The sequence below is a fragment of the Cricetulus griseus genome, chromosome 3, assembly GCF_003668045.3.
Source record: "Cricetulus griseus strain 17A/GY chromosome 3, alternate assembly CriGri-PICRH-1.0, whole genome shotgun sequence".
Taxonomy (NCBI): domain Eukaryota; kingdom Metazoa; phylum Chordata; class Mammalia; order Rodentia; family Cricetidae; genus Cricetulus; species Cricetulus griseus.
Window position 1 is genome coordinate 162,293,536 of NC_048596.1, and position 18,671 is coordinate 162,312,206.

The 18,671-nt window shown below is 40.7% G+C and overlaps 1 protein-coding gene across 1 annotated transcript in view; it reads left to right on the forward strand.

Annotated features, from left to right (window-relative positions):
• The window catches only part of Lonp2 (lon peptidase 2, peroxisomal), a 92,128-nt gene that overhangs the window by 51,434 nt on the left and 22,023 nt on the right, over positions 1 to 18,671 (forward strand). The window contains exon 11 of the mRNA XM_027405513.2: positions 72 to 205. Coding sequence (XP_027261314.1) covers positions 72 to 205 — 134 coding nt within the window. The remainder of the gene's footprint in view (positions 1 to 71; positions 206 to 18,671) is intronic.

The window sequence follows — 18,671 nt, forward strand, 5'->3', positions numbered from 1 at the left end:
AGTGGTTGTTTATCTTTTATTTATTTACAAGTGGTGTGTATCCAAAAATAAAATGTTTGTATTTGTAACAGATATACCAGAGAGGCAGGAGTCCGTTCTCTGGACAGAAAGTTTGGGGCCATTTGCCGGGCTGTTGCAGTGAAAGTTGCAGAAGGACAGCATAAGGAAGCCAAGCTGGACCGTTCTGATGTGGCTGATGGAGAAGGTTTGTGGCTTTGTTCTGGTATTCTCAGTCTGGCAGCTAAAGGTAAATGGTACTATCAGTTGAGTATGGAGCAAGAAGGGTATCAGACAGTTCTTGAAACAATCATGTCCAAGTGAGGATGGGATAACATAAGGTTTGATGTATTTCTCAAGATTTTGTTTTTGTTTTTGTTTTTGTTTTTTGGAAATAGCAAAGAGTTAACTCTTCTTCAATATTCTTCAATATTACTACTTTAATGATAAAGTAACTTTCTTCAGATTGCTATAGTGCACACTTTACGTATGGTTTACTGTTCTCTTTCTCAGGCTGGTGTAGGCAGTTGTTAAATTCTTTATAATTAAGTTGTTAGAAGCCAAATGTGATGACACACACACCTATAATCTGAGCACTGCTGAGGCTGAAACATGTTCAAAGCCATCCTGGTCCACATAGCAAGAGCCTGTCCTAAAAACGCCGATGATGACACAATGATGCTGCTACACTTTGTTTAAACATAAGCTGTCCAAGTCTGCCAGCACATATCTATATACTAGAAGAGATTCATGTGTTTTTCTGACACCCCTTCTTCATAGGTACACAATTGAATGTAATACAAACTTTGTTCCAGTAATCCAACAGATGATAATGTAAGGAGAGTTGTACTACTGTAGTTTTCCAAATGCGTGTGTTTCCTTCGCTTCCCAGTTAAAATGTGTGCCCTTTTTGCCCCTGAACTTTAAGAAGCTTATGCTTCAGTTCATCACAGCATGTTATATAATTTACCAAAATTTGTTTTTGTAACATGAAGTAGTAAGGAAATGAAAATTGCTCCACAGAAAACAGATTTATTAGAGTTCTACCATTTCCAAAACTCTTTCCAGATGCAGTTAGGTGACCACGAGAGAGTAACTGCATTTTGTGGTAGTCGTAGTAGACCGGATGATGTCTCAGTACACAGAAGAGTAGGTGTTCCTATGACCCTCTTGGTTCTATGTAATCTCACCTGCTCCCACTTTGCTTGGAACCTCACTGGTTCATTTGTTCTTGAGAATAAACCTCCACTTTCGCTGAATTGGAGCGCTATAGTTATGGTATGTAGAGTATGAATATTGAAGTCTAACTGTTTCTTATAAGGACAGAAGACTTCTGTTGTCCTTTGTGTGGTTTGTGTCTACCAAGTTCATATGTTGAAAACTCAGCCTTCAATGCAACCAGTGTCCTGAGGTGGGAACTTTTAAGAGATGATGAGGAGCTGGGGCTGTAGCTCAGTGATGGTGTGCTTGCCTAGGATCCACAATCCCTGAGTTCTATCCTGACTAAGTCATGAGGGCTCTTCTCTTATGATGGGATTAATCTTGAGGAAGTGTATGTTACATTTCACAGTAATAGGCTCCTGGTGAATGGATCACTTTGGGTTTCCTTCACCTCTGTCTCTCAGGAGCTCTCCTGTCATGTGACTCTTTCTGCCATGTTGCACATAGTCCTTCCTTGACATAGTTCTTTGCCCTTAGATTTCTCAGTCTCCAAAATTAGGAGTGAAACACATTTCTATTCACTGTAAATTACCTAGTCTGTGGTATTCTGTTATAGCAGCACAAAAATAGGCTAGGTCAGTTCTCACCCATACTTTAAGGCATACCCCAAATTCCTGAGTCTTTTTAGGATTTCATAGCTCAAATCAGTTTCTTGTAGACATTGAGGTTTCTGCTTTCTTTAACCTACTAACTTTTCGTTGTGTTTTTGTCTATTTACATTATACCTTCCAAAATTTTGTCAACATCTCTTTATCAGTTATCTTTATTCTCTTATTATTGAGTTTGTACTTTTTCATTTCTGATTGTTTTAGTAGAAAGTTAGTATAATTTGGTAGAGGAAAAATAAAGACATGTTCAGATTACACTTTGTAGAAATTGTAGTTTTAAAAGTCTGCCCTAGTGTTGGTGGTACACACCTTTAATTCCAGCCCTCGGGTGGCAGAGGCAGGCGGATCTCTGTGAGTTAGGCCAGCCTGGTCTACAGAGTGAGTACTAGGACAACCTTCAAAGCAATACAAAGAAATCCTGTCTCGAAAAACAAAACAAAACAAAACAAACAAAAAATTATCTGCCCTAGGCCTATGAAGAGAAAAGGCCATACAGTGGCATGGTTATGGCTGTTTCTTGTCTCTTTAGAATTAGGAGCTGTGCTCTTTCTGTACGCTGATGTGCTCAGCCCTCAGCCATCTAAGCCTCTGTCTTTTTGTTGTATCTGTGATATAATATAAAGTAAAAGCTAAAGTGAAATGTGTCCACTTATCATTCAGGATGTTATCTTTAAAATTTAGATGTTTTTAGAATTTTCAGTACATTCAGAGGTGTCAAATGGAATTTTCCATAGTTATAATGCAGTTTAATATTTGTATATATATATATATATATATATAATATTTCTAACATTTATTTTTATATTATCTTTACAAATGTTCAAGAACTTATTCAAAAAGCTTGTGAAGTGTTTATGAACCTACAGTTTTAATGAGAACATTTACTTGGGTTTTGTTATTTTCTTTAATCACAGTTCATCTTGTACATGATCTCATAACTAAGGAAAATTGAATATTTAAACTGTCATCTAAGATAGCTATGTGTCTTCATAATTAAGAAGACATTGATGTTTCAGATACCTTGGCTACAGTCCTTATCAGAGGCACAGACATGGCCCTAGGTAGTTCTGATATCATGAAACACCAAGTTACTATGAATGAGCATCCTCCAGACTTAACAGAATAAGTGAAAGGACTGTTATAATTATAACATATGTGGCATATAATATAATGATAATAAATGGTGTTTGTGACCTCAAACAAACCAAAAAGAACATTTCTACAGAAGAATCTACATGAGGTTTTCATGCCAGAAACTTCAAATGGAGCTCAGTAACTGAGCGTTTTTTTTATTAGAAAATGATTTATTTAAAGCAGGAGTTATTTGCTTAAAACAGTTGTTTTCAGAAATTTCAAGTACTTCAGGGGGTGAGTTATTTTTTTAATGCTAGAAATAATGCTGGACACAGAGTTACTGCCAAGAAGAAAAGTAACTTTGGGCCATGAGCTTCAAAACAGGCAGAAACTGCCAGTGTTTTTAACAAGCTTCCTGGAACAGACCCAGGATCTCTGGTCTATGAACGGCGTCTTTATGTTTGTGGGATTGTTTTGACAATTAAACTGGCCACATAGCAATGGGGGGAGGGGGGTTTGAGAAGGCAGATAAGCAATAAAATTGGTCACATAGCAATGGGTGATTTGGGAAGGCAGATGAGGGATGTAAGCTGATTAGTGCCAGCAGAGGAATATTGACGCTTCAGTTAGCTGTGAAGCAGAGCCTCTCATGAAAACATTGATTACTGTTTTTCTACATGGTTTAGGACATTCCAATTTTATTTTTTTTTCTTCCTTGGGTATTAGTTGGCCTGAAGAATAAAAACATGTGACTAGAGTTTTATTCTGCTATTTGCCTATCTTTTGCTAAGACAAATATTCCATGTATTCAACTTCACATACTTAGGTATGTGAAGTTGCACAAATGTCTGTTTGTTCAGTTCTTTAAGTGTCATGTGTGCTCAATGACATAATTTATCTGGTAAGGCTCTTCCTCAGAAGCCAGCCTTAGCAGGAAATTGTCCATTTTGATCCTGACTTGATTCATAAATCTCTTTCTCATGTTCTCCACTAAACCCTGCCTTGGCCTCCAATTCTGGGAACAGACAGTTATCAGACATGTGGCAAAGTGTGATTTGTCCATTTATTTGAGGCTCTAGAGGTTGGACAAAGAGCCTTGCACATACTAGGCAAATTTTCTATTCTGAGCTACATCTTACTTCATTTTCTTTTTTCTTTTCAATTTTCTTTTCTTTTCTGTTCATTTGTTTGTTTTTAGATAAGGTCTTATTAAGTTGCCCAGGCTGCCCTTGAACCTTCAATTCTCCTGCCTTAGCCTCCTGAGGCAGTGGAATTTCATCTTGTACCATCACATCTGATAAATATCATTTATATTCATTCTTAGGATTTCCCAGCTTTTTGGAATTTGTGAACTAATTTCTTTCATCAGTTTTAGAAAAATTATGACAATTGTTTTTTCACATATTCATTATTTTTCCTTCTCCATTGGGACTCTAAGAAAAAACTATGCTGTCTCTTAATGCCCTTTTCTCCCATTAATTTAGCTCTCTAATTCAGTTTGTATATTTTTTGTTGTCCTCTATTCCAGTTTATAACTGCTGACTTCTACTATTTAAACCTATGGAATTATTGTTTTCATAAAGTATGCTTTTTGCTTTTTAAATGGCCATTTAATTATAAATGTGTGTATGTGTATATATACATATATTTATCCCATGGAATGTCCATTTAATTATATATATATATGTATATACATATATATATACATATATATATATATTATATGTGTGTACATGTATGCATGTATATAATTTTTCACCCAATGGATTCTTTGTTGAAATTCTCTCTCTCTCTCTCTCTCTCTCTCTCTCTCTCTCTCTCTCTGTCTCGGTTTCTCAAGACAAGGTTTCTCTGTGTAGCCCTGGCTCTCCTGAACTTGCCAGCCTCTGACTCCTGAGTACTGGGATTAAAGGTGTATGCCACCACACCCAGCTGCTCATCTTAGATATTCAGCATAGGCTTGGGGTACCTTTGAGCAGTCTGTCATCTGATCCAGCTGTGAGTCTGTCTGTGTCACCTGCCCATTGTGGCTGCTGCTGTTGCTGGCAGATGTATCTGTTGTCTTCTGTTTCTGTTTTGTTTTACTTTATTTCATGTCTGCTGTTTGTCCAGAGCTGTAGGTTGAACCTAGGATCTCACATGCTGAAGAAGCACTTCGATCACTGAGTGCTGCCCCAGCCCTACTCTTGTTGCTGTTCTCCTCCTCCTTGTTATCATCGTCGTCATCATCATCATCGTCGTCCTCCTTCACTAACTTCTGTTTCTTAGGATTCCTTTTTTCTTTTTTGTTTGTTTTCTTCCTTCCTTATAATGAAAATATAAAGGCTATTAACAGTCATTGCCCTCTAAAAAGGGTGATATTTTCTCCTCACAAATCCCTAGGAACCAGCAGGCTACTTTTGATACTGTCAAGACTTTATTTTAGACATTGTAGGACTACTCTATTTCTGGTTTAGCTTTTTTCCTAAAATATGGTCTTCTAGAATATGGTTCTCTAAGAATGCAGATCTTACTGCTGCCCTGACCCCTTAGTTGTGAGTCCTCAATTTCGAGTCTGGTTGGGCCTTTACTTTCTGGTTGGTTTTCCTCCTGGGTTTCTGGAATCCCACCCTGAACATGCTCCAGTTAGGAACCAGTCACATTTGGGAAGGATTTTAAATTTTCTAGCTCCTTTGCCAATGAAGTCAACTGTGTTTCCATAAACTTGACTTCTCATAGTTGTTTTAACTAAATCCACTTATCTTCTAAGCATTCTGAAGCATGACAATGCACAATTCTAGCCCATATCCCCAAGTAAGGAAAGAGAAAAATACATCTTGGTCTGGAGAGTTGTAACTCGATGCAGAGTGCGCACACTTGGCCAAAAGACAGAGGTAGGGGCCTAGGCCACCCATCACTTAGCATGTAAGTGACCCCAGTTTGATCCACAGTTCTCCTCAGCCAGCACTGTTTCTTACCTGTTCTTTACCTCTTTCATCTGGTTAGCTGCTTACTTTCCAGTCCACAGGAGGATAAGTAAGAGCTGTATTTTCAAAGAGAAAAAGCTAGTGGTTGGATTTTATTTCCCTGAAGACAGGCTTGTCCTCCCATAATAAACCTCTGAGTCCTATGCTGGCACAGAATCCTGGGATGGTGGAGCACAGCCAGTCTCTGTTGAGGACAGTCTGTATTTCAGTGTAGATCCTGTTTTAACTGAGGTACATTTTGATTTGTATAATTTCCCTTGTATTAGTCCCACTGTCCTCCAGAAGGTATACTTACAGTACCTTGGCCTAAGATAAATACTGTATCTTAATGCCTTACCACATCCTTTCTAGGCACCGCCACAGTTTAAAATGCAATAGAAAAAAAAGATTGGAATTCTACCTTACGATTTCTCATTCATTCATTTTAATTCTTGCAGGTAACCACAGCCTTGCCTATAAGCAGGAACGGGGTAGATGAAGGGAAGGTAACCCACACCCTGAGCTCATGTACTTAGGGCAGGGTCTAGATGTCCTCAAAGACACTTGGCTGTCATTCCTTGCCCCTCTCAGGATCCAGTTCTGTAGGAAGAGTTGGTCCTCTGGTGGGCCCTAGCTGTTGGAGTTCTTTGTGGTAGCTTCCTACCATTGACTTCTCAAGTTGAAAACATGCTGTGCTGGGTATTTTAAGTGTAGCTCCTTCCTAACCAAAACAGGAAGCTGTTCCTGCAGGAGACGCCTGGGATTTTTGTATTTTCAACTTTTCTTCTGAGTAGTCTCCAAATTTGAAGATTTCCATTCTCCTCTCTATTGCTATAAGTGTGTTATGTGGTAATGAAAATTGTATATATAGTCAGGTGCCATGGCTCACACCCATAATCCCAGCATGTAAGAGGAGGGAAGCGAGAGGGTGGTCAGGAATTTGAGGCTAGCCTAGGCAACAGTATGAGACCTTGTCTCAGAACATAAAATAAATAAAAAAAAAATGGTATATATGATACTTGGAGGTGGTAAGGTTTGTGCTTTGTGCAACTTTTTGCTGAATCCTTTTTATCTTCATGTAGCAAACTTATGCTTGTTGTAAGATTTGTCTTTTGAATTTCAAATTACTCATCAGTTACTTTGTAGCAAATTATCCCCCATCTCAGCAAATTAAAACTATTTATCAAGTGTTTGTTTCAAGGTTTCTGTGGATCAGGAATCCAGAAGCAGGGAGGGTAGCTGAGTAGCTGTGACCCAAGGCTTGCCCTGAAGTTTTGTAGTGAGGCTGCAAGCTCACCTTGGGACTGTCTATCTGCTCACTCACAGCTGTTAACCAAACCCAGTTCCCTGCTGACTGTTGGCTAGAGTCCTTTCTTTCCACAGGGGCCTCTCCTTGGGCTTAGGACATAGCAGCTGGCTTCTCACAGTGAGGATGGGATATATTATGTAAGAGAGATAGGAAAAGCCAGAGGCAGAATTGGCAATCTTTCATAGTACTGGCACCATATTCTTTGGGTTACACATAGCACCTATGATAAACTGTGAAAGGGACTGACTCAATAGAGATGCTAGTTGGTGGGGATAGGCTATTTGGGAGCCATCCAACAGACCCTCTCCACTAACTTACTTGTTTATTTTATTGCCTTCCTCCCTTTTTAGATTTTTTTGTGTTTGTTTATGTGATGCTGGGAATTGAACTTAGGGCCTCACACATGCTAGCCAAGCACACTGCCATTGAACTGTATTCACAGGCCAGGTTTAAAAATTTTTTAAAACATTTACTGTATGCTGCTCAGTTTATAGGCCTTATCTCCACACATCATAGAAACTTCATAAAGTTAGGTACATCTGCCTTATTTTATGAAAGAGGAATTGGCTATCCAGGGACCTGTTCAGGATCATACACCAAACAACTCATGCATCTGAATCCACACAGGTTAACCTCAACTAATGCTGTCCCCCACAGCCAACAGCTGGGGTACATTTCTGTCCACATAAGTGCCTGGGACTCTGCCAGAACCTAGGAAGTAAGTCTTGAACACTGAAGGATTAACAGGGTAGCATGTATCCCTTGCAGAATTTTAAATGGCAAGGCACATTGGCAAGTCCTGTCTTGGCCTCATCTTTAAGACAAACAGGCAGTGCTCTTAGCTTGTCACTGTGTCAGTCACTTTCCTATTGCTATGACAATATAACTGGCAGAAGCAAGTGAAGGAAGGGAGGGAGGAAGAGTGGACTTTTCACCATTTAAGGGACAGTCAAGATGGTTGGGAACTTTCAGCCGAGACTCCTCACATCCTTGATGGATCAAAGAGCAGAAAGCAAAGAATTCTGGGGAAGGGGGAAGTGAGCATTTTGTAACGAATTCTGGCCTTGAATGTGCCATCCTCCTACCTCAGCCTCCCAGATACTGGAATTAAAGGCATATGTCACCACACCCAGAAATGTACTATTTGGAGAGGTGTCTCAAGAGACTTCCTAGCCAGGTGGTGGTGGCAGTGGCACAGGCCTTTAATCCCAGCACTCAGGAGGCAGAGGCAGGTGGATCTCTGTGAGTTGTAGGCCAACCTGGTCTCCAGAGTGAGTTCCAGGACAGCCAGGGCTGTTACAGAGAAACCCTGTCTCAAGAAACACACATACAAACACACACACACAGAGAGAGAGAGAGAGAGAGAGAGGGAGAGAGAGAGAGAGAGAGACACTATCCTTCAAGCCCAGCAACCACCACCTTGAGACATTCAACCACACCTCCTTGCTCCCTCATACTTTTTGTGTGCAACTCTGCCTTGATTGTATGTGGTCTGGAGGAAGGGTTAGAGTATTCAGATAGGCAAAGACCAGAGGAAGGGTACTCCATCAATGCAGGTACAGGGAAGCCTTCATCTCTGTTAGCTAACTGTTTCCCAGTGGTGACTTGTCAGGGTAGGAGCACCTACACTCCTGTAAGTAACCAATGCTATGTAAGGAATCCCAGTAGACTCATTGGCTCCCTAGAGTAAACCTTGGTGGAACACATCTTGGTTTCTCATTGGAACCGCAGGAAAAATGGTAGACTCTGTGTATGTCTCTGCCTGAGAAGGAATTTTAACAAAAGGCCATGCTAATATGTATATCCAATTTTAGTGTATGTGTTGCCAGGGAGCACAGTTTATTGCTGTTTTGAGGTTTTTATATATTTCATTTCTGTCAATACAGTCCCATTTCCCAGAGATTAATTAGTTTGTTTAGAATTCTAAAGAAATCCTGTGTTTGGGTGTTAATAGAGAATAGAAAATTCTGTGACACAGAAGCAGTAAGAATAGGATTGGACATTATTGAATGCCCTTGAGAGGAAGAAAAGTTTATAAAACTCACAAATGAGCAAATCTTTACCAAATATTGAGACTGCTTGTCAGTATTCAGTGTGGATTTTGTTCTTGTTTGAAGACATAAAGATTTCATTCATGGGGCTGGAGAGATGACTCTGTAGTTAAGAGCACTTACTGCTCTTGCAGAGGACCCAAGGTTCACTTCCCAGCACCCACATGGTTCCTCATAACCTTCTGCAACTCCAGTCTAGAAGATCTAACACCCTCTTCTGACCTGTGCAAACACCAGGCACACACATAGTAGACAGATATATGTAAGCAAAATACTCATATACCCATAAAATTAATACGTCTATTTAAAAAATACCTTTCATCACTATTTTTAGTGAAATGAAAGGAATTTGCAGGCTTCTAGTTACATAGACAGGTCTTCAAAGACTTTAACCTGCCATTCTCGCCTTTCTGGTTGGATTTAGAATAAAGAGAATGGTGTATCTGCCTCCATAGGCCAAAACCACAAAGCATGAGCCTCAGCTTCTTGTTTTGATTCGCTACAAGACTCAGAAGTGAGCTTTAGTTTCTAGAGTAATGCCTGGGTGTGATGGTAAGGTTGTGACAGGTCACAATTTCTGTGTGATGGGGGCTGAATAAAGCTGGCCCCCATTTTCCTAATCTTCAGACTCTGCAGCTTTGAACTCTGTCTGTCCCCATCAAGCTTGGTCACTGAAAAGCTTTAACAGTTGACAGTCGTTGTAGTCTGAGACACTCTGACAATCAGAAGACTGGTTTAGCCAACACTGAACTTTCTCACTCAAGACCCAAGGTATACAGACAGCGCACGGATGTGTGGACTCTGCTTAAAGTTTTCCTTCATCTTGTCAGTTCTTTTGTGCTCTTTGATTATATTGGTAGCTCAGAACAGTTGAAAATCTGCCACTGTCAAGGGCCTGAGGTTACTGATGGGGAGTATGGATTTCAGGGACACTTTTCAAGACACTGGGCCTTCTGGTAAAGCTTTAGGCTTTTGTAGCCTTCTACAAACTAAAATTATAAATTTTAGGACTAGAGTTGATAGCTTCTATAGTAAATCCTTTGTGTTTGGTGGCAGTAAGTTATGTCTGAACATCTAAAACCAGACCATATTCTAATGTTGAAGTGAAAACTGTTACATCTGCCAGTGTCATGAAGATGTACTAAATGTTTCCTTCTGCACCTGAAGTTTAGACTGATTTACCGGTTCTTCCTGTATGGGACTGGCCTGGATCAGGAGCACAGTGTTTGCCTATACATGCATATATAGGAACCTGCAATAAAGGGAAAACTAGCCTCTCTTGGCTATAAGAATACTTAAGGTTCTACTGGGAATTTTTTTTAAAAGCCTTCTTTTTTAGATTTATTTATCATGTATACAGTGCGTGCCAGAAGTGGACTCCAGATCACATTACAGATGGTTGTGAGCCACCATGTGGTTGCTGGGATTTGAACTCAGAACCTCTGGAAGAACAGTCAGTGCTCTTAGCCCCTGAGCCATCTCTCCAGCCCCTCTACTGGGAATTTTTAAATACTGTACATGGTCATTGCAGCTAAACTAAGTCAAATAATTGTCTGAGAATATTTTCTGAATCTCCACTGTAGAGAATGAGTTTTGTTAAGTAATTCCTATAAACTCTTTGAGAAACTGGGGTACAGAATCCTTTAGTACCAAACAGGACCATATGGCTTGGAGTATGTTGGTTCATTCAATCATAGGGTCAGCTAGCACTGCTGAGTGCTTACTGTATGCCGTGCTCTCTATCAGATCTGCAAACTGAGTAGAACTTGTGACAAGCATGTTGTCTACTGGTTGAAGCAGACACATAAAGAGAAAACTACTGGTGTCACAGGCAGTGCTGAGTTTCATAAAGGCAGTTCCTTTCAAGGGTCTCGTCTATTTTAAGTATATTCACCGCCAGTGCCGTCCCTTTTCCTCTCTTCCCCTTCCCTCTTTCAGGTCTGGGTTATTTCACTTAATATGATGATCTCATGTTATCAGTTTTCTGATAAACCACACAGTTTCACTTTTCTTTTCTTTTTTTCTTTTTTGTTTTTTGTTTGTTTTTTGAGACAGGGTTTCTCTGTGGCTTTGGAGGCTGTCCTGGAACTAGCTCTTGTAGACCAGGCTGGTCTCCAACTCACAGAGATCCACCTGTCTCTGCCTCCCAAGTGCTGGGATTAAAGACGTGTGCCACCACCGCCCGGCCAACAGTTTCATTTTTCTAAAACTCTGTTCTATGTGCTGTTGACAACACCTGACTGACTCCATAACTTGGCCATTGTGAACAGTGCCGCACCATTGGGTGTGCGAGTCCCACTGTGGTGCGTTGACTTGGGTTCTGATAAATATTCAGATAGAGCAGAGCTGTGTCACTCAGTAACTCTATTTTCATTTTGGAAGAACCCCCATGTTGATTTTCATACTCTCTGGCTTAATTTACATTCCCACCAGCATTAACTGGATGCCAGCTTTTAAAGTTATGCCAGCAGACCTTCATGTTTTATATACTGTGGCTTTAAAAAGAAGTGCTTTTAATAAATTGAAACAAAAATTAATTTATTTGACATCTAAATTCATGAGTAAAAAAGAAACGTTACAGATATTTGTTATTTTCACAATTTTCCCTCAGATTGAAATGTGACTTAGTAATTCATAACTTTCAGCTGTGCTACAGTGACTAGTATGTAGAATGCTTAGTGGGCAAGCAGAAATAAAACATACTTCATAATAAGGATTTTAAACTTTTTATTGCACTACATTTATGTGTGCTTGCATACATGTGTGCCTCTGAATGCCAGTGGAGGTCAGAGGACAATCTGAGTGAATTGTTGTCACTTCCTTCCATGTGGGTCTGGGGAGCAAACTCAGGTCATCAGGCTTGGAGACAAGTGCCTTCCTTCACCTGTGAGCCATCTTGTCAGCCTTTTAAATTGTTTTCCATTATCAGCATTATTATTTCCATGTGGTTGTGGGACTCTGCACTTGCTTGCCAAGCTCTCCACCACGCTCTCCCCCACGCCCTGTGACTCTTTCTTAAAAGCTTGAAGCCAGTAGATTATGGCTTTAACCCCAGCATCAGGGAGGCAGAAGCAAGAGGATCCTTCAGGCCAACTGGTGAGCAGAGAAAACTGACTCCTGCAAGTTGTCCTCTGATCCTCACACATTCACTGTGATAAGCATGCACACGGCGCGCGCGCGCACACACACACACACACACACACACACACACACACACACACACACACATACACACTCAGTAAGTGAATAAATAAATATACAATTTTTGGAAATGTGTATCTAAAATGAGCCAAAGTGAAAGAAGGGCTGGTGAGATGGCTCAGCGGGTAAAGGTTCTTGCTACCAAGCCTGATAACCTGAGTTCAACCCCTGACTCCTGTTAGGTGTCCTATGACCTCCGTACCTGCACCATGTCATGCATTTATCCGCACAATCCTCACATAAAATAAATTTACAAAATTAAAAATGATAGTGAGCAAAGTTTACACAGTGAAAGAAAACACCTGTAAGCCATATATGATAAGAATCAGTTCCCAAAGCATATAAAGAACAACAACATAATTACATAGAAACAACCCAACTAAAAATAGGTCATGTATTCTCTAAAGAAGATGTGCAGATGGCCCATAAGCACATGAAAAGATACATAATATCGAAGTTCTCTGGGGAAATGCCTATCAGAACTACAGTGAAATCCACCTCATGCTTAGTAGGGTGGCTATAATAAATTTTAAAGGACATGTTAGTGTTGGCAGGAATGTGGAGAAATTAGGACAACTGCATTTCTGTCAGATGATGTAGCCACTTTAAAAAGAATGTGGCAGTTCTTCAAAACAATTAAAAATAGAACTGCAGTAATCCAACAGTTCTATTCCTGGGCACTGTATGTACCTGAAAGGAAGAACATATATGTAGTCATATTTATAGTAGAATTATTTCCATAAGCTAAAAGGCAAAACAATCCAAGTGTCTGTCATCAAATAAATTGAGAAACAATGTGATATGTAAATGTAATGGTTACCAGGGCTGTAGAGGTGAAATGGATAATTGTATTTTAACACAGTGTTTCTCAACCTATAGGTCAAGACCCCTTTGGGTCGAATATCAGATATCCTGCATATCAGATATTTACATTACAGTTCATAACAACAACAAAATTATAGTTCTGAAGTAGCAACAAAAATAATTTTATGGGGGCTGGAGAGATGGCTCAGAGGTTAAGAGCACTGACTGCTCTTCCAGAGGTCCTGATTTCAATTCCCAGCAACCACATGGTGGCTCACAACCATCCGTAATGAGATCTGGTGCCCTCTTCTGGTGTGCAGATATACATGGAAGCAGAATGTTGTATACATAATAAATAAAGTCTTTAAAAAAATAATTTTATGGTTCCTTACCACAATATGTGGAACTGTACAAAAAGGTTGCAGCATTAAGAAGGTTGAGAGCCACTGGTTTAGCAGGTTCATTTATGCTAAAGATGATGGGAAGTTTGGGTATAGATAATGGTGGTATTGTATCACTGTGGATATATTTGATGTACCTGGATTGTTCATTTGCTGGTTAAAATTTTAAGTACTGAGCTACACATTTTGCTCTAATAAAAGCAACTTCTAGAAAAGGATACAAAGGAACTTTCCCAAAGTCTATGCAAACAAAAGAGCTGGACTTCTACACCAGGTTGTCTGACCATGAGGCATCTTTGAGATAGAGTGAAAAAGCATTTGTACCTCTGCTGGACATTTTGGAGGATTTGCCCCAAAGCCTTGGGTGTTGGTCCTTGCCTTTCACATTGTTTGAGGCAAGGTATCTCTTACTGTTCACTACCCTATACTCAGTTCTCCTGTCTCTCCTCCCATCTCCCCAAAGGGGCATGCAGGATTTCAAATGGTCACTCTGTGAGTAACTCACCATGTAGATAGGCTGGCCTCAAGCTCACAGAGATTTTCTTCCTGCCTCTGCCTATTGAGTGTTGGAATCAGTGTGCCACCATGCCAACAACCCCCTAAATTTTTAAAACCCAAACTGCATCCATTGCTCTTAGATGTTAAAAAGTGTCTACTGAAGTCAAACTTTCTTAGTAGGCCTTTCTTTGGACTGCCATCTCCCAAATAATAATAGGGAGACTTCTTATTAATTATGAAAGTTTGGCCTTAGCTTAGGCTTGTTCGAAACTAGTTCTTAAAACTTAAATTAACTGGTTTATATTAATCTATGTTCTGCCACATTGCTCGTTACCTCTGCTCAGTATCATGTATCCCACTCCTCCCATGTCTGACTGGTGAATTCCCATGGCTCAGGTTCCTCTCCAAATTCCTATCTCTTTCTGGAAGTCCAGCCTTGCCTCTCCTGCCTAGCTATCGGCCCTTCAGCTCTTTATTAAACTAATCAGAAGGTGCCTTGGCAGACACATCTTCACAGTGTACAAAAAAGATTATTTCACAACAGTCTACTCAGAAAAATCTACCTGTTTCCTGTACAGTATTTTAACAAATAATTAAAGTCACTACTAGCATATAAATAAATCGGTGTGTCAAAGATTTAAGTAACTCATCAGTTGAGAGACCCTGTAAGGTTTTATTCTAGTTCAGTAGAAAATCCAAAAAAAAAAAAAAAAAAAAAAAGCAAAGACCAATTTATTTGCAATCTAAGTATGCTGAAATTATGTAGCTTAACTTAACAGAATTGGAAGGTAGATGATAAACTGTACAGACAGCTTGAGGGTAAGCAGACCAAGACCCTATCTCTTTTTATTTCCAAGTCTCTCGTGATTTCACCTAGTGATAGTCAAAGAAGTCCAGAGGTATGTTTTTTATTTTGTTTTTGTTTGTTTGTTGTTTGGGGTTTTGGCTTTTAGAAACAGGGTTTCTCTGTGTAACTCACTTTGTAGATCAGGCTGGCCTCAAATTCACAGAGATCCACCTGCTTCTGCCTCCCAAGTACTGGGATTTAAGGCATGTGCCACCACTACCTGGCATGGAGGTATGTTTTGATACCACTTATGCTGGTTATCTTCAGTTAAGAAAGTCTTTATAGAAGTCAGGGTGTGGATCGGTGATGAAGCAATTGCCTACCATTAGATTTGATTTCCACCCCAATAAGAAAAAAACAAAAACAAAAACAAAAACAAAAACCTTTCCTTCGGTTTCCCCTCTTCTCTCTGTCTTGCTCAGCTGGGATGCTGTCTGTATTGCTCAGACTGGTTTCTGACTCATGGCTTGAAGTGGTTTTACAGCCTCAGCTTTGCAAGTTGGGTTGAATACACACTGCCATTTCCAGCTAAATAATCTAGACTCTAGATTTGCCACCCTTTGCCTTGTCAAGGAACTCCTGGGCTACGGGTGGCTTTCCTAGACTGGACTATGGAAATCAGTCTGGCTGGGAGTCGAGGCCTGATGCATCTATGATTCTGTGGATTCAGGTGATATGTTTCATCTCCCAGGGTCTGTTTCCCTGGGCGCAAAATGGAGAATTAGATCAGCTCAACCCAACTTTTCAAATTTTAAATATGTTTCTCTAATGTTTTCTTGAGTTCTCAGTCCTTCCCAAATTCCCTAACCTCAGGAGGTGATCTAAGTGTTATCAGAAAGCTGTCACTTAAGGACATCGTGTTAGTGTGACACAAACAATAACATTTCTACAAAAATTACCTCCGTCTATGGGGCAAGGAATGCCTGTTCCAGAGGCTACAACTAGCGCAAGATAAAGTAATTAGCTTCTAAACCTAGAAAACTCCAGTCTTTGCAGCACTGAAATCCTGACCAGGCCACCAATCTCTGCAGACACAGAAGTGCCTTCCAGGAGGATTTTGTTGATAGCCAGACACAGCTTCTTTTCAGGACTTGTGGTTCACAGGTGTTGAGCTTGTGACAGCTCAGTGTGTGGCTCAGTGAAGCAGTTGTCTAGCATTCATGGGGTATTGGGTTTGATTCCCAGCCCCAAGACAGACCACCTGCTTGGACAGATCACCTTAAGGAGGCACATTCTAATGAAAGATTTGTCTGAAAGGCAATTCTCTGGGCTTTTAGAGATGGCTATAACCTTTCTTTTTACCTCACCTATTTTTTTTAAGACTGTCTAATGTAACCCAGACTAGCCTCAGACTCAGTATGTATCCTTGAACTTTGGCTACCCCTGCCTTTGCCTCCTGTGCTGGGATGACAGGCATGTGTCACCGCTTTTTGTTAATGTGGTGCTAGGATCAAAGCCAGGGGTGCATTCATGAATAGACAAGCATCATACCAACTAAGTTACATTACGAGCCCCTTCCTCACCCTCCAGGACTTCCCCCTTCCTAGACATTTTCATGATTTTTCCATAGTTCTGGGACCTGCTTTCATTAAAATCATGTTCAGTGAAAGAGGGGAAAGGTGAGGTGGACACCTGCAAGTCTCTCAGCAGTAGGTGAGAGCTGCTTGGAGTAAACCTCACCTCTCCTGATGAGGGGTCTGTAGGTGGAGAAAGCTTGAGTGTGCATGGTCCCTGGGAAATTCACCTGCCTCTGACTCTGCCTTGTATCTGTAGCTCCCAGCTACGCTGGAGCACCCTGTGCTATATGTACTTCCCTGCTACCCTAGTGCAGTTCAGTGCCTTGAATTTTCTCTGACCATCTTGTTTATATCCTGAATTAACTTAAAACAGTCTGGATTACATCAGAAGGGCTTGAAGATGTCTCTGAAGATAGTAAATTGGTTTTTAAAAATTTCAACTTTCTTTTGGTTTCAAACAAGTTTAAGCAGGAAGAAAAACATTATGGGATGGGATTGACCTAGCTTTTCTACTACTCATATTAGTTGGGGTTTTTTCTTTTAGTATCTTTTATTTGTTGACAATTTCATATGTGCATACAGTGTATCTTGATCACATCCACCGCAGCTGTCCTCTCTAGCCCTCCAGAGCACCCTCGCACACATCCCCTCCTGCTTTCACACCCTCTTCTTTCCCATTAGTGCTGCCTGTGGGAATGTTAGGGAAAGGGGGTTGATATCACTTCCACTTCTACATCACAGTCCATCACGGCAAGAATCCAGAGGCAGGAACTGAGGCAGAGGCCACGGAAGAACACTGCTTACTCACTTGCTCTTTATGCTTCCTCATCTTTTTGTTTGTTTGTTGAGACAGGGTTTCTCTGCAGCTTCGGAGGCTGTCCTGGAACTCCCTCAGTAGACCAGGCTGGTCTCAAACTAACAGAGATCCTCCTGTGTCTGCCTCCCAAGTGCGGGGAATAAAGGCGTGCGCCACCACCTGCTGGCCTGTTTTCTTATACAACTCAGGACCACCTGCCCAAAGATGGTACTGTTATGATGGGATGAGACCTCCCATATCAATCATTAATCAAGAGAACGCCCCACAGGCTTGCCTATAGCCCTGTCTGGTGGGAGTGTCTTCTCAATTGATGCTCCCTCTTCCCTGATGACTCTTGCTTGCATCCAGTTGGCAAAATACTAACCAGGCAAGTATTGTAGCTTTCAGGGTTTACCACTGGATAATATTATTGGTGGCTTTTCTCCCCCAGCAGCCTGCATAGCATCTACTGGTACTCTGTAAAATAGCTCACAGGGAGGAAGTTTTTAGACATTTCCAGCTTGATTTTTCTATGTCTTGGAACAAGAATATGTCATGTCATCAGCAATGGAGTCTTACCATCTAGTTATGATGGACAACCAAGAGCGATGACAATAGCTCTTGTCATCAAACAACAATATGTTGTTTGAGGGGTCTCTGAGTCCTCCCCGACCATTAACTCAAAGGGAGGTATCCCACACATGGCTGGTGTTAGTATTCAGGCATTTGTACTGGCCTGACTTGGGGTTCTGACAGGATACCCTCAGCTGCAGCCACTAAGAGCACCACCTGTGCACATTCACTAAGTTCCCTTTTAAAAGGGCCCTGCCCACCTCCCATTTCTCTCCTGCCTCTGCCTCTCTGCCTCTCTCTCTGCCTCTCTCTCTGCCTCTCTGCCTCTCTGCCTCTCTGCCTCTCTCTCTACCTCTCTGCCTCTGCCTCTCTCTCTTCTCTTTCCTCTCTCCTGCTGCTCCCGTCCCCAGAGGCCAGTATCCCCTCTCCCCTTTCCCTTTTTACAATCTTTTATCCTTAATTTTAAAAAATTGCTTGAACTCTGTTGCATGATGTCTTTCTCTCTTGAGCCACTTTTTTTAAAATTATAACACCGTCACTGAGATTTTGATTTAATAGCCCATGTCTTCTGGAGTCCTCTGCTTTGTCATCAATGCAGAATATTTCTGTTCAAACTCCTTTTTTTCCCTCTGTACACTGCTTATATTATTTACATAATACAATATAGCATCAATGCTGAATAGCATGATTATGTGCAATACATAAATATGAACTATCTGTACACATCTGCAAATCTAACTCAGAACTAAAGTACATAAAATCGAAGCAAAACTGAATGTTTTATAATGAAAAACTAGGACTGAACACTGCAATAAATCAGCAGTAGTGC